The sequence below is a fragment of the Oncorhynchus kisutch genome, linkage group LG1 (assembly GCF_002021735.2).
Source record: "Oncorhynchus kisutch isolate 150728-3 linkage group LG1, Okis_V2, whole genome shotgun sequence".
NCBI lineage: Eukaryota > Metazoa > Chordata > Actinopteri > Salmoniformes > Salmonidae > Oncorhynchus > Oncorhynchus kisutch.
The window spans coordinates 12,149,707-12,172,594 of NC_034174.2; the positions used below are offsets into that span (position 1 = coordinate 12,149,707).

The window sequence follows — 22,888 nt, forward strand, 5'->3', positions numbered from 1 at the left end:
TGGAGGAATGGGCCAAAATACCAGCAACAGTGTGTGAAAACCTTGTGAAGACTTACAGAAAACATTTGACCTCTGTCATTGCCAACAAAGGGTATAGAACAAAGTATTGAGATAAACTTTTGTTATTGACCAAATACTTATTTTCCACCATAATTTGCAAATAAATTCATTAAAAATCCTACAATGTGATTTTCTGGATTTTTTTTCTCATTTTGTCTGTCATAGTTGAAGTGTACCTATGATGAACATTACAGGCCTCTCTCATCTTTTTAAGTGGGAGTACTTGCACAATTGGTGGCTGACTAAATACTTTTACACGTTTAAACTAAAGTCACCGTCCTGGGCAGATATCAGACAAAACTCATCCTTGGCCCTGGTTAATTTTAGTCTTAAATCAACCGAATTTAAGAGTAAACGTTCTTGAAAGAAAATGTCACAGTGTATAGGCCCTAGCAGATGAAACTCTCAAATTCGGCACAGTAGCGAGCGCGTGCCTCCAGTCCTTTGTTTGCACCGGTGGAAGGGTCTGTAGATTCCATAGAGACTCCTGCAGTATCCTTGCTAAACAACCCGGCGCTGAATTGTGTTCAATGTTATTGGTGGCAACAATATTATACTCTTTTGACCAGACAGCATTAGATAGATGGGGCTACACATACAGATATAGAGAGGGGCTGTTTTGCTCGCTCTGATGATTTCTCCGGTGAGATACATTCATCAAATTAATAACTGAAAAAAAAATGAAACACAGAGAGACGAAATATAAATGATTTAATGTTCTTTTCTTTGTAAATTCTTTGGGGAAGCCCGGCTTCCCTTGGCACCCATAAATACACACCACTGTCTCCTGGTTTAGATGCTGTATATCAGGAAATACAACACAGATATAAAGTGCATTGTGTAATTAATGAAAAGTCATGATTTGAAATAAATGATTAAAAGATTACTTTTGTTAATGTAAAATATATACATGCAAATCTGGACCAATGCCCAGATATTTGTAATTGTCAACAGTCTCCACAACTTGATCCTTTAATAGTTGTTTGTTGTGGGGTTGGGAAATCAACCAATAATAAAATAATGATTGGCACATTTTGTGTCTGCTCTCATAGTCATAGGTGTCATTGTGAATTGACAAAGTTGCATCAGTGTCCCCAAAAAATATTAGATCTCAGAATCTGATGACAGGTTCCTTTCATCTGCCTCTAATGCATCAACGCTGGCTAGTTGCAAATTCTGCGATGCGGCACGTATCCTCCTTGCGAGGCAAATTAAAATGCAGAACAGAATAACAATCAGTGCCATCACCAGTGGAGCTGAGAGGATGAATAGGTGAACTCTCTCTGCCCCAGACTCCCAACTGACATCCAGCTTGTTGTTCAGACTGAGGTGAGAGGCAGTGCAGGTGTAGTTGTGTTTCTCCCTTAGCTCCTCAGTACTGACATAAATACTCTTCCTCAGCTGGTAGGTCCCGTCTCCACTAGGCAGAACCTCCCCCCCTGTCAGCTCCTGTTCTGCCACTGGATGGCCATCTCTCAGCAGGGTCAAGTTGATGTGGCGGGGGTAGAAACCAAACGCCAGGCAGATCACCTGGAGGTCTCCAGAAACCTCTTTCTTTATCAACCGGAGTCTGGGAGGCACTCTCCGCATCACAAAGTTCTTCTCTCTGTTCAGGCATTTTTTCAGTGTGTTGATGCAAATAGGAAGCCAAACATTAGCATAAAGTGTTCTATCAGTTGCTTGCTTCATCCAATTATATCCTAGTAGTAGTTGCCCAGAATCATATGTAAAATGTGTCATGTTGTAATATACCGCATAATCTGCAAAAATTCCATTAAAAGAGTTCTTTGTCATGATCAGGGCCGGTTCACCATTGTGCCGTATCTCACAGCCACCGATTCTTTGCTGAACGTGAACACCTTCCGTGAGATTTAATTGGTGCTTTAGGCGAAATGATCTCTCTTTCATGTGGTGGTACATAGTTCCAAGTACATAAGTTCCATCCTGAGCTTCGTCATTCATTTTGTCTGTAATATGGTAACCCCTGTAGACAGACAGTTTCATGTTGGAGTCATAGTAACCTATTTGAACATCATCCAACATCAACACAACTGTAAACTCAGGGAAAGGTGTCTCTCCGATTATGTATGTTGCAAGTGCCCACAGAGAATGTGATCCTGAACCTGAGAAAAGAGTGACATTATACACCGTTGTGGACCGTTAACATTTTATGACATAAAAGTCATTAAATGAGTTTGAGAGAAAGTTAGTAGTCCATCTTACCTGCGTTGACAATGGTGTAAAATGAAAGAACAAACAAAAAGATTGACAGTTTGCCCATGATTTTGAAGTGTAGCATGTCTCAAGTTTCTGACAGACTTCCTGTTTCACTTCTAAAAATAATATATACTACGTTCCTGCACGTGGGCATTCCTGCGTCTGCAGGAACGCCCCTCCCTCCAGCATCCCATTGGTTCCTGCATTCCTGACGTGGCGAGGCGCGCCGGTATTTCGTGGACTGCAGCGATTGGACACGCGATATTGACAATTTTGTAAATGTAAATATGCAGGTGCGCTTGCCGGAGACAGAGTGTATTTATGTAAATATAACTACCGAGGGACACCGAAACCACTGAGCTGTTTCTCCTCGCGCCATGGCTTGTCCCGCACAACTGCTGTCAACAGACTTTACTAGTTGACTTCCTCAGGAACGATGTCAGACAGATAGTTATTTAAAAGTTGATTTGACTTGGGATTTCTTGTAATCACGGTAAGATAAGGGTTCCAATATGTCTGCTAGGTTTAGAAAGCTGTCCGTTGGTTTGTGTCATTATAGCATAAGTGTGTGAGTTATTTAATAAATGGAAAAAAATGCGTTATGGGTTTACAAGCATCGGCTAACCCATGTGTATGTGACCCAATAAAATTTGATTTTGAGTGGATAACCGTAAAAAGTTCTTACATATAGTCCTATTCTATGTTTTATGTTTCCATATGGCAGTTGAGCTGTAACAAAATGTAATCAATTAATAAACGGACCATGAGCACCGAAGTCAAATTAGTTTTATATTGGATATTCGGTGTTCTCTGGCCAATAGCTATTGAACCAAGCTTGCCATGACTATGAAAATGGTGTCTCCTGAATCAGGGGTGGACAGAGAACATTTTGTCTGTACATTCACCCTCTGAATGGCACACATACAAAATTCTTCTTTTACCGGTCTCCTCCCCTCATCTACTCTAATTTGAAGTGTATTTAAGGAACACCAATAAGGGGTTGTAGCTGGATTCACCTGGATAGTCTGTCATGGAAGGAGCAAGTGTTCATGTTTTGTGTATTCTGAAGCAGGTGGATGATGACTAAAGCCACTATATTCCTTCCCTGATTCACAATATCATTTGTTTGTTTAAATGCCCACACCAGTAGGAATCAACCTTTTCGTGTCAAACTATTGCCAGTGCTTACCCTGATGTTGCACAATGACAAAATGATGACTTACGGCTCAAAGTATGATAAATCTGAACTGCCCACTTCATGCAAATCCATGTGACTGTGCTTTCTTTTCCTATTATATGACATACAAATTGTTTTCAACCTACATTTTAGTTTCAGGGCTGGGTTTTATTTTAATGTAACCACTAGGCTAGGGCGGTATACTGTATATTTGGACATTTCCACGGGTTCTTTCAATATAATTTAAACTAATTTGTTGCAGTTAAAATAAATGTGAATATTTGTAGCTACATCTTAAGTAAATCCCTGCAGTCAACATGCAATACGTTAGGCGATAAAGATCTCGATCTTAATTTCTCGTCACAATTTTTCATTTTGAAGTGATGTGGTGTTTGTTTACAAACACACAATGACGAGAGAATGGTGCCTTGTGAGCCACTCAGTTGTGCAGCGCACACACGCCTGGTGATCTAGTTACAATATGGAATTCGCAAGTAAATGTTTGCCAGCTAGATAACTTACTAAAATGTGCTAAATTCTCTGCAGTTGTGCATTTTGGTTTGCTAATTTAGTAGCATTTAGCTAAGTGGTAAGCTTCTTTCAAACTCAAGCTTAGTTTGGTAACAGCAGAGAATCCCCCCCTGGATCAAGAGCCTTGCTGACTAATATTTGTGAGTAGCATGTTTGAGTTACTTGTATAACTTTTTGAGCTGCTTTGTCTGTCCTGAAAATAGTTAGACTGTATAAAATGTTCACAATGCGCTCATTAGTATTTAGTTAGCATTCTCTATGGGATATTACATGCACTTTATAGCATTGCTAACCTTTGCATTAGAGGCTGGGGGGTTAGAAAATAACGTCCCTTGTCTTCAGTGCTGGTATTACCGACTGTCCCGGTATGGCACAAGGTTGGTATGATAATCTGGATACCGCCCAAGCCTAGTTACCACCCACCAGCATGGCATTGTTTATTACTCAGAAACGTCTGCTAAGTTATTCGTCTTCGTCACTGAAATGAGCCAAACAGCCTGTCAAATTGGCTATTGAAGATTTTAATCCGAAATCTTGTATTTGCATTTTTTTTTTCATTAAAAAAATTTAAAAACTTTACATCCACACCTGATTCAGAATACACACTTTTCATAGTCATGGCCTGCTTTGTTCAGTTGCAATTTATGAAAGAAAACAGACTAAAACTCAATTTAACTTATGCTCAAATTATTTTTATTGATTTATTTATATAGCCTACGGCAGGCATACCTACCTGCTGGCACCAACCGTTTTAGCCTACTGATAATTCTGTCCTGTTCTGTCTGGTAAGGCCAGGTGTCGTGATGCCCCAGTTAACAGTGGCAACCATCCTGCAGCTCACCCTACTGCTCTCCGCACTACCAGCCCAGTACCTCATCTCCCGGTGGACCGGAGCGTCCGTAGCGCAGCGCTACCACGCCACCAAACGGTAACGGTCCGCTCAGACCCCCTAATGGCATGGCACTCATTCATCTGCAAGCACACCCCTTCACCATTCTGAGAGCCACCACCTCTCTAAATCTAGCAACAAAACATGGCACAGCATATGAGAGCTTTTCTTTTACCATTATTCTCCTAATATTATAAGTGAAATATCTGACTGCAGGGTGTGGGGTTAGGGTTAATAATGTTTCTGTTTTTACTGCAGTTTTCTGGGTATCTGTGATCAGGGGTTAGAGGTCAGGGTTATGGTTATTATAATGTATGTCTGTCTCTACCAGACTCCAGGGTATCTAGGTTGAGTTGAAGAAGTCCTACCTGAACACTGCCATCTGGACTGAGTTAGGCCAGGGTTAGGGGTAAGAGGTTCGGGTTATTAATGTGTCTGTCTCGACCAGGTTGTTGGGTATGTGGGGTGAGTGGAGGAAGTCCTACCTGAACACCACTGTCTGGACAGAGTGGATCGCAGACCTTGTGGATAGAATCACGTAAGTCACATTTACCTCTAGTAATTCTACAGCATTACTCCTTATAGCAGAGGTGTCAAACTCATTGCTGGAGGGCTGTGTGTCTATGGGTTTTCACTGCTCCCTTGTACTTATTTGATCAATTAAAGTAATTGATAAGTTAGGACCTCCCCTCACCTTGTCTGGGTCTTAATTGGACACAAAGGGAAAAACAAACCAGCAGACACTCGGTCATCCAGAAATGTAGTTTGATCCCCCTGCTGTAGGGGTGAGTGGGGTAAGTTGAGCCACCCATGTTTCTAGGGAACCATACAAACAATTCAGAATTTCACCAAATATTTAGGAAGAGGTAATCATTTCATGAAGTCTGAAGGAAAAAAAACACATGGGAAAGTGTTAAGTTAGGTAAGAAAGTCAAATTAATGAATATGTTGGAGGTTTCATGATGCTTGTATATAATTTTATACATTAGTTGGTCTCTAAGCTTCAATATGAGTTCCAAAAACTAGCATTAAAGTGCATCATTGTAGCTGTGTGGGCTAATATAGTCAGTGTTTGCCTTGGTAAGTTGAGTCAATAGCAAGTTGAGCAAATAAACGTGTATTCTTCCCAGGCGTAAAGCAAGTCATTATCGCTGGGATATGAGCTAACAACAGGGCATGTTTTCAAAATGGTAGTGTTTACATTCATTCTGATTATTACCAGGGATACACAACATCCTCAAATGGATGTAGATTATCTTTGTTAGAAAGAACACTATTCCCTTGACGGAGTGATGCATAAAAAAGTCTACATTTACCCCACTCTCGTGTTACATTATACACCAGCTTATAGTATCTGCTACCTGCAGACGGACCCAGGCCCCACAGGACATTTTGGAAGCAGCCATGGTAACACTGTCTGTCTCTAATTCCCAGGGTGCTGGTGGGAGGGGGAGAGGAGGGAGAGGTTCCTGGAGAGTCTCCTGCTCTGGAGGTCATGCTGCAAGACAACGACCTGGGCTTCTTTGGAGGTGTGTGTTTGTTCTTGGTGTGTCTGCCAGTCAGGAATGAAGGGGAGAAAACCTGCAGAACCAGTCTGGATTTACTTCCTGTTACTGTACTGGTCTGATTGGTGTGAACCTCTCCTTTCTCCTCTCTTTTTTCTTCTCTCATCCTACTTTACCACATATCCTCTCTTTATACCCCCAGCCTCCCGGTCGGTCCGTAGGCCGCGCCCCCCCTTCGTCTTCCTGCGTGTGGGTGATGTCGTCATGGAGCGGAATGGTCACATGATCGGGGTGATCGTCAGCTGGGACCCAGAGCTCCGAGCCCCCCCAGAGTGGATGAGCAGGTTGCACCCAAATGAGGAGGTAGCTTTGCTATGGAAAGAAGTTTTGAAGTTGAGGACTTTTCCCATTCTGACTGACTCGTCATCTCGATGGTCAGCTAATTGAGTTCTATGTAGGCTAAAGCCTGCGCTGACCTTGTGTTTTGCCATGCTGACAGCAGTTAGCTAGCATAGGTTGGGGATAGATATTTATCTGTCAAATCAAAGTTATGCCAAGATGGCAAGAACAAGGATCTAGAATGTGTTTCATAAGACACACTTTCTTAGCAAGGTGTTGTAGAACGAATCTTGAAACTTTTCAAAGTTTCATCATTGCATGTAAAGACATGTTACCATGGTAACAATATCAACTGCAAGTTGAATGCCTGTGGTCTTCAGTCAGCTCAGCTGTCATACAACACAATATTCTATAACTGGCGAGTTTTGTCTCTTATGTCGACTGATATTTTTCCTGGGGGAGAAATCCCAAAACGACTAATATCCCTACAGGGGTAGGCTATATGATAGCATTGCACAAACATTGCCCAGCTTGAGCGTAGATGCATTTATCAACAAAAATCTATGGGTGTGTTCGTGTTACAAAGACAAAACATTTGTAAATATATTGATGTGCTTATAAAGACAGTATGTCTACACTTAACTAGCAAATACACATAGGTTTTGTGTAGAGTCTAACCAGAACTAGACTGGCATTCTAATTTATTCAACCTTTATTTAACTAGGCAAGTAGGTTAAGAACAAGTTCTTATTTCCAATGACGGCCTATGCCGGCCAAACCTGGACGACACTGCGCCAATTGTGTGCCGCCCTATAGGAGTCCCCAATCACGTTTATTTAACCACACACTGACCTGCACAGCTCTCTGGGTGAGGTTCTATATTCAACTCGCCAGTGGGTGATGAAGTCCCTTCCATCTATGTTATGGACAGGTGCAGGCACGAGGGGTGGCGTGCATGACACTACATCCTGGATATGCCAGTGTGCCTCAACCCCTGGATCCAGGAGGCAGAGTTCAATAACTACAGACAGATATAAGATGCAGAAGCAGACCACTCTCTCGGCTACTGACCAATTCAAAGCTCCTTCCAGGAGGAGCTTTGAGAATGTTCCTTTTAAGAGTCTCATTAGGTCATTAACTAATGTTTCCATTCCCATGTCAAATAGAATTTACCCAGAATGTGGTTACCATGATCTCAGAATGTGATATATTAATGTTGTAGACACGTTTTCATGGGAACGTTGCAAGAATACGGCAGGGTAGCCTAGTGGTTAGACCGAAAGGTTGCAAGTTCAAATCCTCGAGCTGACAAGGTACAAATCTGTCGTTTTTGCTCCTGAACAAGGCAATTAACCCACTGTTCCTAGGCAGTCATTGAAAATAAGAACTGACTTGCCTAGTTAAATAAAGGTAAAATACATTTTTTTTTATTTATCAGTTGTCACCTGATGGTTCCAAAAACATTCTCCCCCAAATGTTGTTTTCATTACATATCGTTCCTTGTTGCCGAGCCAATCAAGGCCCTGATTGGTGAACCATTAATCCATTCATGGCTCTATTTTTTTTTCTGTTGGCAAGGTTAAGGATACTCCCACACAGGGGTTTTAGCATAGTATTTTCAATGTACATATTTAAGACACTTTGACGTAGAGTCGTAGATGATTACATTGTGCATGTTCATTTATAAAGGAATTATTATTGAACATTGTGGGGGAAATTCTACCTTTTAACTAATAATGAGTAGATGCAAAATCAAAAAGTATTACTTTTATTAAAAACGTATTATAATGAGGAGGCTGGTCGCCCCACCCACGCAGGTGAGATGGAGTGAGACCCTCCTGTACAAAACACGTGACCTTGTGTATGTGTGTGATTGGACTGGGTGAAAAGGTTGCCTCAGTCTGTCACAACTCAGTGAGGACAATAGGGGCCAGAATGACAGGAAGTCACTCCAGGCATACCTCATCTAACAGTAGCTCAAGTGCCTTTGACGGCCCAGATCATGTACAGTATGGTCGTACTGGTCACACACAAAACATGCTTCTTTGACCCAGAAACAGGCTCCAGACAGAACAATCGCTTTATCATTGGTGTGCAGGATATAACCTTTACTCTGTTTCCAGTTAACCTAAGAGGAACCAGTTAGTTTCTGTCAAGTATTGGCTGAGTGCCCAGACATCATGGGGTCATTCTACATACACAGAAATGTTATAACAGGCCTCTTATTAATGCGTGCACACACTTTTCTGAGTTTGGTTCAAAATGGTCAAAGAAACTAATGCCTAGGCTTTAAGACTGTTTCAGGACACAAGCATTACTAAGGTTGAGCAGAATGTCCTCACCTGGAATTTGTACTCACACCTTCTTGGTTCATGGTACCCTCTTGGTTCATGATCTTCCCGCCACGCTAAACTGATACCTGACATGGACATGTTATCTGACTATACTTATCCTTCTATAGCCAGCAGCATACCATCCTGCACCCCACTGCTGGCTTGTCTCTGAAGCTAAGCAGGGTTGGTCCTGGTTGGTCTCTGAATGGGATACCAGATGGTGTTGGAGGGCTATTAGGAGGCACTCTATCCTCTGGTCTCCCCCAAAATATACCAGGGCAGTAATTGGGGACATTGTCCTGTGCAGACCATGTGAGCGGAGCTGGAGAGCTGAGCGTGATCCCCAAAGGCTGGAGCATCGGCCCTCTCACCCGCTCCAGTAGCTCTCACTTCACCAGATCAGGGAATGCCAGGCCCTGCATGCATTTGTAGGCTGTGTGCTGCTAATAGCCCCTTGCTTTAGTTACTGTCATGGAGTTTGCAAAATATTTTCATAAAGAAACTGCACAAGTGCAAAATCAAGGTAACTTACAAAGATTAAGATCAAGGGAGGGGGTGCAGTGATGTAGTGTTCACAACCTAAAGAATAATTTTGGAATCTGAAAAGACACCTATCCCGAAAGCATGATGGTGTACTTACTACGTGCACATGCTAAATTAAAGGAACGAGCTGTGTAGATAACTGTCATTGTAGCAAAGTATTTATAAACTGAAAAACTTTTTTCATAAACTGATACTTTTTTTGTTCTATTATCGATAAAATAGGCTATATTAATATGACATGTAGCCTATTTGAAATTATGAGCACCTTTACAGTCATGTTCTACTTTTCACATGGTTTGGTTTCAATACTTTAAAACCAAATGGTCCATGTAGTCAGAAAAATAGATGGTTAAATTGTGATTTAAAAAATAAATAAAAAATATTTAATGACTGGAGTGGCAGTTTAGTTTTTTTCCTGTGAGCGCGTAGTGGTTGGAAAGGACGTAGAGCCCCGGCGCAATGATTTCCAACCGCTCAACTCACAGGGTGCCGTCTAACGATGGGACGTTAACCAGATGTCCTGACTCTGTGGTCACTAAAGATCCCATGGCATTTATCGTAAAAGTAGGGGTGTTGACCCCGGTGTCCTGGCTAAATTCCCAATCGGGCCTTCATACCATCATCCCCAGCTTCCAACTGGCTCATTCATCCCCCTTCCTCTCCCCTGTAAGTATTCCCTCGTTGCTATAAATGAGAATGTGTGCTCAGTTAACTTACCTGTTAAAATAAAGACTCCTGATATCTCCAGGAGTGGTAAGTATAATTTCTTGTCTATCTGTTGTTTGGTAATGTATCTTTGCTAGCTAGGGCCATCTACATTAAGTGCTGCCTACTTGGTGTGCAGACTGCTGTTAACTTGCAGATGATTGACAGATCAACCTAGGCAATCAGCAATTAGTTCCGGGAGGTGTGCTCTTCACCTTTTGCAAGGCCATTAGTACTTCAGTCTCTCCTGTTTTCTCAGCAGCTGTAATCGGCGGATTCATCTCAACTAAGGCTATAGCCAAAACGGACTGTTCTGCTGTGTTAAATCAAGTCTAATTTTATTGGTCACATATACATACTTAGCAGATGTTATTGCGGGTGTAGCGAAATGCTTGTGTTCCTAGCTCTGACACTAGTATCAAAATCCTCAAGAATTACACATCTAAAAGTAAAATAAATAACTATATTCGAGGAAGGAAAGAGGGCAAGGCTCCACACCTCTCTCAATAATTTACAGAAATACTCATAATAAACATTGCTAAAAGATACAATTGTTATGCATGGAATTTTAGATCCACTTCTCCTTTAATGCAACCGCTGTGTCAGATTTCAAAAAAGCTTTACCGAAAAAGCACACCATGCAATAACCTGAGTACAGCGCTCAGACAACAAAACAAGCCATACAGATATCCGCCATGTTGTGGAGTCAACAGAGTCAGAAATAGCATTAGAAATATTCACTTACCTTTGTTCTTCATCAGAATGCATTCCCAGGAATCCCAGTTCCACAATAAATGTTTGATTTGTTCGATAACCTGTCTAGGACTGGGGTTCCGCTAGCGTTTGGTAAACAAATCCAAATGTGCGTTCAGGCCGTGTCGGACGAAAAGTTCAAAAAGTTCCGTTACAGCCCGTAGAAACATGCCAAACTAAGTATGGAATAAATCTTTAGGATGTTTTTAACATAAAACTTCACTAATGTTCCAACCGGACAATTCCTTTGTCTGTACAAATGAAGTGGAACGTAGCTACCTTTCACGTGAGCGCGCCAGACCGAGGCTGTGGCACTCTGCCAGACCGAGGCTGTGGCACTCTGCCAGACCGAGGCTGTGGCACTCTGCCAGACCGAGGCTGTGGCACTCTGCCAGACCGAGGCTGTGGCACTCTGCCAGACCGAGGCTGTGGCACTCTGCCAGACCGAGGCTGTGGCACTCTGCCAGACCGAGGCTGTGGCACTCTGCCAGACCGAGGCTGTGGCACTCTGCCAGACCGAGGCTGTGGCACTCTGCCAGACCGAGGCTGTGGCACTCTGCCAGACCGAGGCTGTGGCACTCTGCCAGACCACTCACTCATAGAGCCCTTATGAGCCCCTCCTTTAGAGTAGAATCCTCAAAACAGGTTCTAAATACTGTTGACATCTAGTGGAAGCCTTGGGAAGTGAACCATAACTAATATCCCACTGTATCTTCAATGGGGGCTGAGTTGAAAAACTTCAAACCTCAGATTTCCCACTTCCTTGTTGGATTTTTTGTCCGGTTTTTGCCAACCATATGAATTCTGTTATACTCACAGACCTCATTCAAACAGTTTTAGAAACTTCAGATTGTCCAAATCTATTATATGCATATTCTAGCTTTTAGGACTGAGTAGCAGGCAGTTTACTCTGGGCACCTTTTTATCCAAGCTACTCAATACTGCCCCCCTGTCCCAAAGAAGTTAATGGTTAAACGTTAGCTTGCTAACGTTAGCCTGCTTTAATAACAAAAGACTAAATAAACTACTGTTGACGTTGAGTCTGGTATTTTGCGGGTACTATTTAGAATCAACGTCAACAGTGAAGAGGCGACTCCGGGATGCTGGCCTTCTAGGCAGAGTTGCAAAGAAAAAGTCATATCTCAGTCTGGCCAATAAAAATGTAATATTAAGATGGACAAAAGAACACAGACACTGGACAGAGGAACTTTATGGTAGAGTGGCCAGACAGAAGCTACTCCTCCATAAAAGGCTCATAACAGCCCGCTTGGAGTTTGCCAAAAGGCGCCGAAACCCTTAATTGATGGGGAAAAAAACGAATCAATTTTAGACTAAGGCTGTAACGTAACAAAATGTGGAAAAAGTAAAGGTCTGAATACTTTCCAAATGCACTGTAGGTAGGGTTAAAATTACTAGGATCGATGGAAGAAGCAGCATGTGTGTGTGCGTGCATAGTCAGTCCAGGAGAGTTAGTGCAAAAAAAGGGTCAATGCAGGTGGCTTGGGGCAGAATCTGTTCAGGGTCCTGTTGGTTCCAGAATTGGTGCATCGATACCGCTTGCCGTGCAGTAGCAGAGAGAACAGTGTATGACTTGGGTGGCTGGAGAATGAGAATTTTTAGGGCCTGCCTCTGACTTCGCCTGGTATAGAGGTCCTGGATAGCAGGGAGCTCTGCCCCGGTGTTGTACTGGGCCATACGCACTACCATCTGTACCTTGTAGTCAGATGCTAAGCAGTTGCCATACCAAGCCGTGACACAGCCAGTCAAGCTATAGAATTGCAGCTATAGAATTGTTTGAGGATCTGAGGGCCCATGCCAAATCTTTTCAGCCTCTTGAGGGGGGAAGAAGCACTGTAGTGTCCTCTTCACGTTTGTGTGGACCATGTTAATTCCTTAGTGATGTGGACACAGAAGAACTTGAAGCTCTCGACCCACTCCACTACAGCCCCATCGATGTGGATGGGGGCGTGCCCGCCTCTCTGTTTCCTGTAGTCAACAAACAACCACTGTCCCAAAAAGGGATATCTCTAGGACATGTGCTTATTGGGTCAGTATAGTTGGGTCCTGTCCAGAAGAAACCCTACCCCCTGCTCCTCAGGCACTTGTGTAGATCGGAAATAACGTGATTGGTGTAAGGCTGTAAGCAATAAGGTCAACACACTTTTAAGTAAATCTCAGCTTTGTTAAAAGTACACTCAAAAATGTACCATAGTGATTCAGGAGTATCGTTTAAAATGGGTCAACATGCCCCACAAACATTAGACAACTATACTGAAAGGTGTTAAATTGCTGAAATAAGTACATCGATTCAATGATGAGAATAGTAAGATTAACCGGTACATGGTGGTATAGCAGGGAGATTGGCAAACTGTGAACCTATTGGTTGTGAGTTCAAATCCCAGGTGAGGACTATTGAATATTAATTGCTGTTCATTTACACACTATAATCATGTGTCAAATACATATATTAAATTAATTAAACACTGGAGTGATTGATGTGCAGAAGATGAATGTGCAAGTAGAGATACTGAGGTGCAAAGGAGCAAGATAAATAAATAAATACAGTATGGGGATAGGCTACTTACAGATGGGCTATGTACAGGTGCAGTGATCTGTGAGCTGCTCTGACAGCTGGTGCTTTAAGTTAGTAAGTGAGATGAGTCTCCAGCTTCAGTGATTTTTGCAGTTCGTTACAGCGATTGGCAGCAGAGAACTGGAAGGAAAGGCAGCCAAAGGAGGAATTGGCTTTAGGGGTGACCAGTGAGATATACCTGCTGGAGCGCATGCTATGGTGACCAGTGAGCTGAGATCAGACGGGGCTTAGCAGAGACTTGGAAATGACCTGGAGCCAGTGGGTTTGGCGACGTATGAAGTGAGGGCCAGCCAACGAGAGCGTATAGGTCGCAATGGTGGGTAGTATATGGGGCTTTGGTGACAAAACGGATGGCACTCTGATAGACTGCATCCAATTTGTTGAGTAGAGTGTTGGAGGCTATTTTGTAAATGACATTGCCGAAGTCGAGGATCGGTAGGGTTGTCAGTTTTACGAGGGTATGTTTGGCAGCATGAGTGAAGGATGCTTTGTCGCGAAGTAGGACGCCGATTTTCATTTTGGGATTGGAGATGCTTAATGTGAGTCTGGAAGGAGTTTAGTCTAACCAGACACCTAGGTATTTGTAGTTGTCCACATATTCTAAGTCCGAACTGTCCACTTAGCTAACGTACTCACCAACACCAATCACAGATGTGAACCTGTCTGATGTAATCTATTCCTGGTCATTTGGCAATATTGTTGAAATGCACTAAGTTTGTGCCAACTTTATGGACGCCCATTTTTACCACCTATTTGCCGGGTGACGTGTGTGTTGCAGACTTCACAACATGGCAACGGACTACAAACGTGTTGTCACTGGGCAATTGTATAATTCGCAAAAGTGGGCATGTAAGTCATGCATTACCAAATCCTCAAGTAAGTCGTGGTGAATTTACGTACAAAACCCAAGTTTTGGACGAGACTGACTTTTATGACAAATTATCCAATTTAGACTTTGTAGTGAATTTTGACACTAGAATACATTTTTGACACCTATATCGATGCCACATGGGTTGTTTTCAAAAGGAGAATTTGGTTTTTAGGGGCAGTTGTTGTTTAAAGATGGAATCCGCATTAGAGAAAAACGATGGCACTGTCCGCCCCACCGTCGTTTTTGTTTTGTTGACGAAACAGAGCTGGGGAGCGTCAAGGTAATAACAATTGCAATAGGTCCTACATGCTGCTGTTCTATCGTGTGTGCACTGATGTCCGAGGGACTTCGTTGTTGTACTGTAATATCACTAAGGGAAGTGGCAGTTAAACCATGAATTTCACCTTCACCTCTCACTGTGTGTGTGTGTGTGTAGGTTAACGCAGAGAACACCCCCCACTATAAGGTGTTATTCAGTGGTCCTGGCCCCTCCTCTCTCCTAGTGGGATACCTGCCTCAGACCAGGCTGGAACGGGTCACTGGAACCAGGGTAGGAACACACACTCAGTGCATTCAACCCCCTTGACTTTTTCCACATTTTGTTGCATTTCAAAGTGGAATTAAAATGGATTTAATTGTCATATTTTGTCAACGGCCTACACAAAATACTCTTGTCAAAGTAGAAAAAATGCAAACATTTTTTTTTTTAATTAATGAAAAATGAAACGCTCATATCTTGATTAGATAAGTATTCAACCCCGAGACAATACACATTAAACAGCTGTGAGTCTTTTCGGTAAATATCTTAATTTCTTTGCACAGCTGGATTAAACAATATTTGACAATCATTCTTTTAAATATTCTTCAAGCTCTGTCAAATTGGTCTTGCCATAGATTTTCAAACCAATTTAAGTCATCTGTAACTAGGCTACTCGGGAACATTCAATGTCGTCTTGGTAAGCAACTCCAGTATAGATTTGGGCTAGGTTATTGTCCTGCTGAAAGGTGAATTTGTCGTTCAGTCTGCTTTCCAACAGACACTGGAAGACAAATTCACATGGTTTTCCTCTAAGATTTGGCCTGTGCTACCAGGTTTTCCTCTAGATTAGTGACACAATCTCAAAAGAATCCATTTTTAAATTCAGTCTAACACAATATGTGGAAAAAGTCAAGGGGGTTTGATATTTTCTGAAGGCAAACTGACACACTCAAACATACATATACACACCTAACCCTAGCTGAACCTCCGAGTGTGTGTGTGTGTGTGTGTGTTCCAGCCGGAGATCCCCACCCTAGAACAGTACTTCACACACTTTGATGGAGAGCGGTTCATCATGCAGCCCTGGCTCCAAGAGATCTTCCCTGAAGACTGATAGACAGGGACCACAAGAGTGTGTGTGTCAGTGGGACACCTAACTGGACGGTAGATGTAAAGAAAAGGACAGCTCCTCTCTCTGTTCCCCCACAACAAGATCAATTTAATTTCACACAGTGATTTAGTGGAGGGGAAAAGGCTTTTACACCTTTAGCCACCTACTGCGGAAAAATGCATTGAAAATATAGGAAGCATTATTTTATTAGCTGCAAACGGTGATCAGCGTTTACCCACCTACTTTTTTAACCACTACACAATTGAAGATGTCATACAGTATTTCATATCAGAACAAAATTAAAGACAGAAAATATAATACAGTTCATTATCATAAAGACCTCAAACTTGAATCAAGAACAGCCACATTTACATAATTTATTGACATTCATGTTTATGGACAGAAGCTTTGAGGAAAAGCTTAAATAAATATTATTCTAAACAAAACAATGACTGTCCATCCTCGTCTTTGTCTTCATATCTACAGTGTGATTGTGTGGGAGTGTGTGTTTGCACTGTGCTGACGGGGTAGATGGGTAATGTAGTCTTCAAATCTTCTTCCTGGTTCTGTCTTTGTGTCGGAGGTTAAAGGTGACAAACACACGAGAGGTCGCACTGATGCTAGGCCTGTGTACCCCCTCCCCCATCCTCCCCTCTCCTCCATCTCTCTCCGTGGCCTCTTCCTCTCTGACCAGTAGGGGGTGCCCCAGAGTCTGTCCCAGCATGCTGCTCATCTCAGACGCCTTCAGACGAGCATTCTCTACTGCTGCTACACACACGCTCCGCCTGGACACACACACACATTATTATGATAGTATAGTGTGTGTACATGTGTGTGTGCACGTGTGTTACCTCAATAGGCCGAGACACTCTTCACTGTGGTAGAAGTGAGGTGTGCTGACACACACACTCTTATCCAGCTTCTCCAACAGAACAATACACACTCTCTCCATCTGACCAAAGTCTGAGAACACCACCATCACCTGTAAAAACACACACCCACACCGGTAAGATTGTTGGGCTAGTAACCGTGAGGTCGCTAGTTTGAATCCCCGAGCTGACAAGGTACAAATCTGTCGTTCTGCCCCTGAACAGGCAGTTAACCCACTGTTCCTAGGCTGTCATTGAAAATAAGAATTTGTTCTTAACTGACTTGCCTAGTTAAATAAAGGTGAAAAAAATCTGAGCCAATAAGGTAAATGTCGTTGTGCCCTTGAGCAAGGCACTTATCAAACTGTGCCAAGGTCACCGCTGATAATGGCTGACTTTGGCCCCATTCTCAGGGGGAGTTGGGATATGCAAAAAACATTTAAGTACAGTACCAGTCAAAAGTTTGGATACACCTACTCATTCAAGGGTTTTTCTTTATTTTTACTATTTTCCGCATTGTAGAATTAATAGTGAAGACATCAAAACTATGAAATAACACGCATGGAATCATGTAGTAACCAAAAAAGTGTTAAACAAATGTACATATTTTATATTTGAGATCCTTCAAAGTAGCCCCTCTTGATGACCACTTTGCACACTCTTGGCATAGTAGCTGATGTATAGTGTTAAGTCATCCACATACATAGACACACTGGCTTTAAGTGGCATGTCATTAGTAAATATTTTTTTTAAGTTATGGGCCTAGACAGCTGCCCTGGGGAATTCCTGATTCTACCCAGATTATGTTGGAGAGGTTTCCATTAAAGAACACCCTCTGTGTTCGGTTAGATAGTTAACTCTTTATCCACATTATAGCAGGGGGTGTAAAGCCATAACAAACGTTTTTTCCTGCAGCAGACTATGATCGATAATGTCAAGAGCCACACTGAAGTATTTTTATTATCATATTATCTCAGCCAATCAGTCATTTGTGTAAGTGCTGTGCTTGTTGAATGTCCTTCCCTATAAGCATGCTGAAAGTTTGTCAATTTGTTTACTGTAAAATACCATGGTCAAACACAATTTCTTCCAAAAGTTTACTAACAGGCTGATTGGTCGGCTATTTGAGTCAGTAAAGTGGGCTTTACTATTCTTATTCTTACTATTCCTTCCAAGCCTGTAGGCTTAAATTGAAGATGTGGCAAATAGAAGTGACAATATCGTCCGCTATTATCCTCAGTAATTTTACATCTAAGTTGTCAGACCCCGGTGGCTTGTCATTGTTGATAGACTATTTTTTTCACCTCTTCCACACTAACGGAATGTAAAATTACAATGCTTGTCTTTCATAATTGTCATTCATCTTTGTTTCATAGTGTAGTTTCTTCTTTTTATTCAGTTTAGTCACATGACTCTCAATTTGAAATACCTTTGCCACTCTGTTGTGCAGCCAGACTTATTTGCCTCATCTCTCTCAACCATACAACATATCTTGTCAGCTCGGGGATTCGATCTAAATCAAAATCAAATCAAATCAAATTTATTTATATAGCCCTTCGTACATCAGCTGATATCTCAAAGTGCTGTACAGAAACCCAGCCTAAAACCCCAAACAGCAAGCAATGCAGGTGTAGAAGCACCTAGCAACCTTTTGGTTACTGACCCAACGCTCTAACTAGGTTACCTGCCGCCCCTATGTTGTCTGTAAATTTATTGCTACCACTGTATCATCTAAGTGAGTTTCAGAATATGAATGTCATCTGTTAAGAGCAAATTATTGATTTCATGCAGTGGCGTAAAGTCTTTAAGTAGATTTTTTTATTTAATTTTTACCTTTATTTAACTAGGCAAGTTAATTAAGAACAAATTCTTATTTTCAATGACGGCCTAGGAACAGTGGGTTAACTGCCTGTTCAGGGGCAGAACGACAGATTTGTACCTTGTCAGCTCGGGGGTTTGAACTTGCAAACTTCCGGTAACTAGTCCAACACTCTAACCACTAGGCTACCCTACTCTTACTTTTGATAAAGTATATTTTAGCAATCACATGTACTTTTGATACTTAAGTATATTTAAAACCAAATACTTTTAGACTTACTCAATTAGTATTTAACTGGGTGACTTTCACTTTTACTTGAGTAATTTTCTATTAAGGTATCTTTACTTTTACTCAAGTATGACAATTGGTTACTTTTTCCATCACGGATTTCATGAACCTTGTTTCTTAAGCTACATATGTTAACGTGGGCTATTTTTTGAGCACTTTTCTTCTGGGATGCTTGTTTTTATTGCTTTATTGGGACGCTTAGCAGAAGTAGATATGCTCATGTTATTTATGTTAGTGCAGGGTCAGCTGCACATGATTGATACTATCTGCTCGACTTCTCACAGTAGGCATGGACTAGAATATAATTGTCAACACTTCATAGACCCGTCTCCATTCCTTTCCCATGTTAATGCACGGTCTACTTCAGTCTGTACATACAAGTTTAGGGATTTCAGCACAGGGAACCTACCAGAGCCTCCATGTGGTACAGTTCATCAGCTCTGTAGATGTGTCTCGTCACTGTCAACTCTTCCTCCTGCAGGGTGAGAGGAGAAGAAGAGTGGAGAGGAGGTAGGAGCGAAATCTTCAAACATCCGACTTAATAGTGATTAGACAGTTGTGTCAGTCAGTCAGTGTGCTGACTGTATGTTTGCCCTGTGTCTGTCTGTCAATGTCACTGACATTGCATTACACCAGTTGCCCACCTCCTGTCCTCCAGTACCCCCAACAATCCAGCACACATTTTAGTTGTATCCGCAGACGATTCAACTCATTGAGGGCTTGATGATTAGTTGACAAGTTGAATCAGGTGTGCTTGTCCGGGGCTACAAAAAAATTGTGCTTTTGGGGGTACTGGAGGCCTGGAGTTGAAATACTGAATTACACAGCTGGGATATGAAATTACCTATCCAACCAATAGCAATAGATATCCTATTAAATTGTTTTAGGCCTATATGCCAATATATCCATATTAAAAGTTATTTGAACTAATATAATTCAAATATGGTGGGATAAAGGCCAGACATTTTGGTCATTGTTTTGTATTTATTAGGATCCCCAATTAGCTGCCGCCGGGGTCCAAACAAACAAAAAAACATTGAGTTGGTCAACCCTGGTTTGCCAGTGCTGTGATAAGATGTGTAAAATAATGAATTTGAAGAATGTATCTGCACTGTATGTTTGTTAGCTAGTTAGGCAGACAGTTTTAGAGGAATGATTCCATAGATTTATTTTTATAATTAACTGCCAATATGCCAATATTCCATTCAAACAATGCAGTCAATCCACACCCATACATACACAGGAGGAAATCAGTTGATTATAGAACTTAGACAAGTTGTAAATGCAACAAGTACTTGTATCAAATACTTGTAACAAGCACCTGTATCAAGTACTCGTAAGAATACTTGTATCATACAATCGCACTGACAGCTTTCCAAGAACTTAAATGTGTACATTTATGGTCTGTTTACATATTTTAGAGGATATCTATACAGAACATTTGTATAAAACACTTATAAACTGTATTTATAATTGTATGACTATTCTAGGTTGACAATTCTATTACACCAGTTCTGATATATCACATGCCTTTACTTTTATTTTTCTGCATAAATATAATCAGGATTACGTCTCTACTGCCATTCATTCCAATTACTGTTTTGGATTTGTCCCTGAACAATATGGCTGCCATTTTCAAAGCCATTCGGAACTTTAAAGGCTTTATGACATAGCCCATCTAATAATTTAATAGGATGTCTATGGTTGTATGAACTCTTCAGTTACCTTGACATGGTGTTGTCTCAGGGTCTGTAGAATGTACTCTACTCTCCTCGAGATGCTGTTGGTGACGTCGTTCACCGACTCCTTGCTGTTTTTGAAACTAACGGAAACAGTAGCGCGGTCGGCTGGGCACGAGACCTCTGCGCTCCCAGTCACCTGGACCTCTCGCGCGCTGTTCTGGGTTCGCTGAACGGTAACCGTGTGTCCCCCCATCCCTGGTTCGTTTTCGTCCCGGTAAATATCTCCCGCGGTGGGTAATAAAGCAGCGAAAACTCTAGACGGACTGATAGCCATGGCGGAACACAAATTAAACTCTCGCTGCTATGGTAACTAACGCGAGTGTAGGGATGTGTAGTTCATATGTAGATCCATCTGCGAAGAACTACATGTTCCAAGACAGATGGAACATGTAGTTCCAGGAGGTTTACAAATTTAGCTGACATATTTTCTTTGTCAAAAATGTCAATTTTGTACACATTTTAATGTATACAAATTGTAAGATTTGCTGAGATTTTGTATAAAGCTTGTTACAAATGTTAGACTATTAGAGTGACTGATAAGACAATAGGCTTTACATTGTAGTATGATTTATTATGCTTTTGAGTTATTTAGCCGATATTTCAGATGTTTAGCACTATATTCCCAGTCCCCCAGAACGTTTCTAATAAAGACAGACAGGCTTTTACCTTTTTAAAATAGCCCGCCCAAAAATTTACCAGTGTATTGATGTGGTCAATAGAAGGCACCAGAAGCCTTTTAATGTAGGCCGACCCAGTAACCCAAAGTAAGGTAGGGTACCTTTTCCCATCAGCTTCGGAATGAATCAGTAATGCTGAGGGGATTTCCATTCCTAGCTATTAATTAATAATAACATATGACAAGTCTATTTCTACAATAGCAATTTAAAAGAAGAATATATATATTTTTATGGACCCATGTCACATGAATTAAGCTTTAATAATAGATCTATCGTAGGCTATGCTACAGCTTTTTCCCCCTTTTTTTGTTGAAATGTTATCAAACAATAAATAAAATAACCAATTGATAATGGAAATGAACTATAAAATCATTAGGATTATTTGTACCTACATAATGTTGTTTGTATATCAGTAGGAGGGTACTGGAGGTGCTGCTGCATATGTGATGCAGTCATATAATAGTATTTGGTCTAATGATTATGGCAGGGGTCAAAGACGGGCAGTAGAGAGAGTGAGAGAGAGAGCACCGCCCATGTTGAGGCAGGTTAAGGACGAAAAGGTCATCAGGTAAGAATTTGAGTTATAAGGCACTATCAGTTCAACTCCTCGGGGGGAAAGGGAGGGCAAAGGAGAGGGGGGAAAAAGAGACAAAGGTGACAGATTTTGATGTGAATTGAGACAGGATTATCATGGTACTGACAGCCTATTACCCAATGGGAATATTTTGTGTCCACCAGTTTTATTTAATGGAGGTTTTGGGTACATGGTTTCTGCAAGCAACCAGTGTCAGGCAATATTCATTGTGACTTGTGTGGACCCCAACCAACTATGGATGGATGGGTGTATGTCTTACGTACACCTCTTGGAGGAGGGAACACAACACCCTGCTACATCACATTAGATGGCTGTAACTATAAGAGGCCTCTCTGCACTTCACATGAGATGGCTGTAACTATAAGAGGCCTCTCTGCACTTCACATGAGATGGCTGTAACTATAAGAGGCCTCTCTGCACTTCACATGAGATAGCTGTAACTATAAGAGGCCTCTCTGCACTTCACATGAGATGGCTGTAACTATAAGAGGCCTCTCTGCACTTCACATGAGATAGCTGTAACTATAAGAGGCCTCTACACTTCACATGAGATGGCTGTAACTATAAGAGGCATCTCTGCACTGCGATTTTATGAATTGCTCAGAAGTCTTATGGCTTGGAGGTAGAAGCTGTTGAGGAGCCTTTTGGTCCTAGACTTTTTATTTATTTTTTATTTTTATTTTACCTTTATTTAACCAGGTAGGCAAGTTGAGAACAAGTTCTCATTTACAATTGCGACCTGGCCAAGATAAAGCAAAGCAGTTCGACAGATAAAACGACACAGAGTTACACATGGAGTAAAAACAAACATACAGTCAATAATGCAGTATAAACAAGTCTATATACAATGTGAGCAAATGAGGTGAGAAGGGAGGTAAAGGCAAAAAAGGCCATGATGGCAAAGTAACTTGGCCCTCCAGTACCGCTTACCGTGCGGTAGCAGAGAAAACAGTCTATAACATGGGTGACTGGAGTCTCTGACAATCTTATGGGCTTTCCTCTGACACCCCCT

General features: G+C 41.6%; 3 protein-coding genes across 4 annotated transcripts; 1 reads left to right on the forward strand and 2 right to left on the reverse strand.

The window, feature by feature from the left end:
* Positions 1-754: 754 nt before the first annotated feature.
* LOC109899531 (major histocompatibility complex class I-related gene protein) lies at positions 755-2,408 on the reverse strand. The gene is made up of 2 exons (XM_020494857.2): positions 2,284-2,408; positions 755-2,183 (listed from the first exon to the last, which is right to left on the reverse strand). Exons 1-2 carry the CDS (start codon positions 2,357-2,359, stop codon positions 1,165-1,167), a joined length of 1,095 nt encoding a protein of 364 aa, XP_020350446.1. The 5' UTR covers positions 2,360-2,408; the 3' UTR covers positions 755-1,164.
* Positions 2,409-2,545: 137 nt separating this feature from the next.
* Positions 2,546-16,335, forward strand: si:dkey-261l7.2. Of its 2 annotated transcripts, none has more exons than XM_020494817.2 (7): positions 2,546-2,770; positions 4,781-4,913; positions 5,323-5,412; positions 6,309-6,403; positions 6,582-6,742; positions 14,953-15,066; positions 15,794-16,335. In XM_020494817.2, the coding sequence occupies exons 2-7, from the start codon at positions 4,789-4,791 to the stop codon at positions 15,887-15,889; spliced, it is 681 nt and encodes a 226-aa protein (XP_020350406.1). In that variant the 5' UTR covers positions 2,546-2,770; positions 4,781-4,788; the 3' UTR covers positions 15,890-16,335. The 2 variants fall into 2 exon arrangements, with proteins under 2 accessions (XP_020350406.1, XP_020350413.1); XM_020494824.2 differs by having other exon boundaries at positions 2,564-2,770; positions 4,776-4,913; positions 15,794-16,044.
* irak1bp1 (interleukin-1 receptor-associated kinase 1 binding protein 1) lies at positions 16,074-20,922 on the reverse strand. Its single transcript, XM_020494804.2, has 4 exons — positions 20,588-20,922; positions 19,272-19,337; positions 16,738-16,868; positions 16,074-16,671 (listed from the first exon to the last, which is right to left on the reverse strand). The coding sequence occupies exons 1-4, from the start codon at positions 20,876-20,878 to the stop codon at positions 16,434-16,436; spliced, it is 726 nt and encodes a 241-aa protein (XP_020350393.1). The 5' UTR covers positions 20,879-20,922; the 3' UTR covers positions 16,074-16,433.
* Positions 20,923-22,888: the final 1,966 nt, after the last annotated feature.

Bases quoted from the DNA above. Each gene is read 5' to 3' on its own strand.
- si:dkey-261l7.2 (XM_020494817.2), top strand. From the start codon at position 4,789: ATGCCCCAGTTAACAGTGGCAACCATCCTGCAGCTCACCCTACTGCTC. The intron at 5,413-6,308 runs GTAAGTCACATT...TCTAATTCCCAG, and splicing joins GACCTTGTGGATAGAATCAC to GGTGCTGGTGGGAGGGGGAG. The intron at 15,067-15,793 runs GTAGGAACACAC...TGTGTGTTCCAG, and splicing joins AACGGGTCACTGGAACCAGG to CCGGAGATCCCCACCCTAGA.
- LOC109899531 (XM_020494857.2), bottom strand. From the start codon at position 2,359: ATGCTACACTTCAAAATCATGGGCAAACTGTCAATCTTTTTGTTTGTT. The intron at 2,184-2,283 runs GTAAGATGGACT...CTCTTTTCTCAG, and splicing joins TTACACCATTGTCAACGCAG to GTTCAGGATCACATTCTCTG.
- irak1bp1 (XM_020494804.2), bottom strand. From the start codon at position 20,878: ATGGCTATCAGTCCGTCTAGAGTTTTCGCTGCTTTATTACCCACCGCG. The intron at 19,338-20,587 runs GTAACTGAAGAG...CTCACCCTGCAG, and splicing joins TGAGACAACACCATGTCAAG to GAGGAAGAGTTGACAGTGAC. The intron at 16,672-16,737 runs GTAACACACGTG...GTGTGTGTCCAG, and splicing joins GAGTGTCTCGGCCTATTGAG to GCGGAGCGTGTGTGTAGCAG.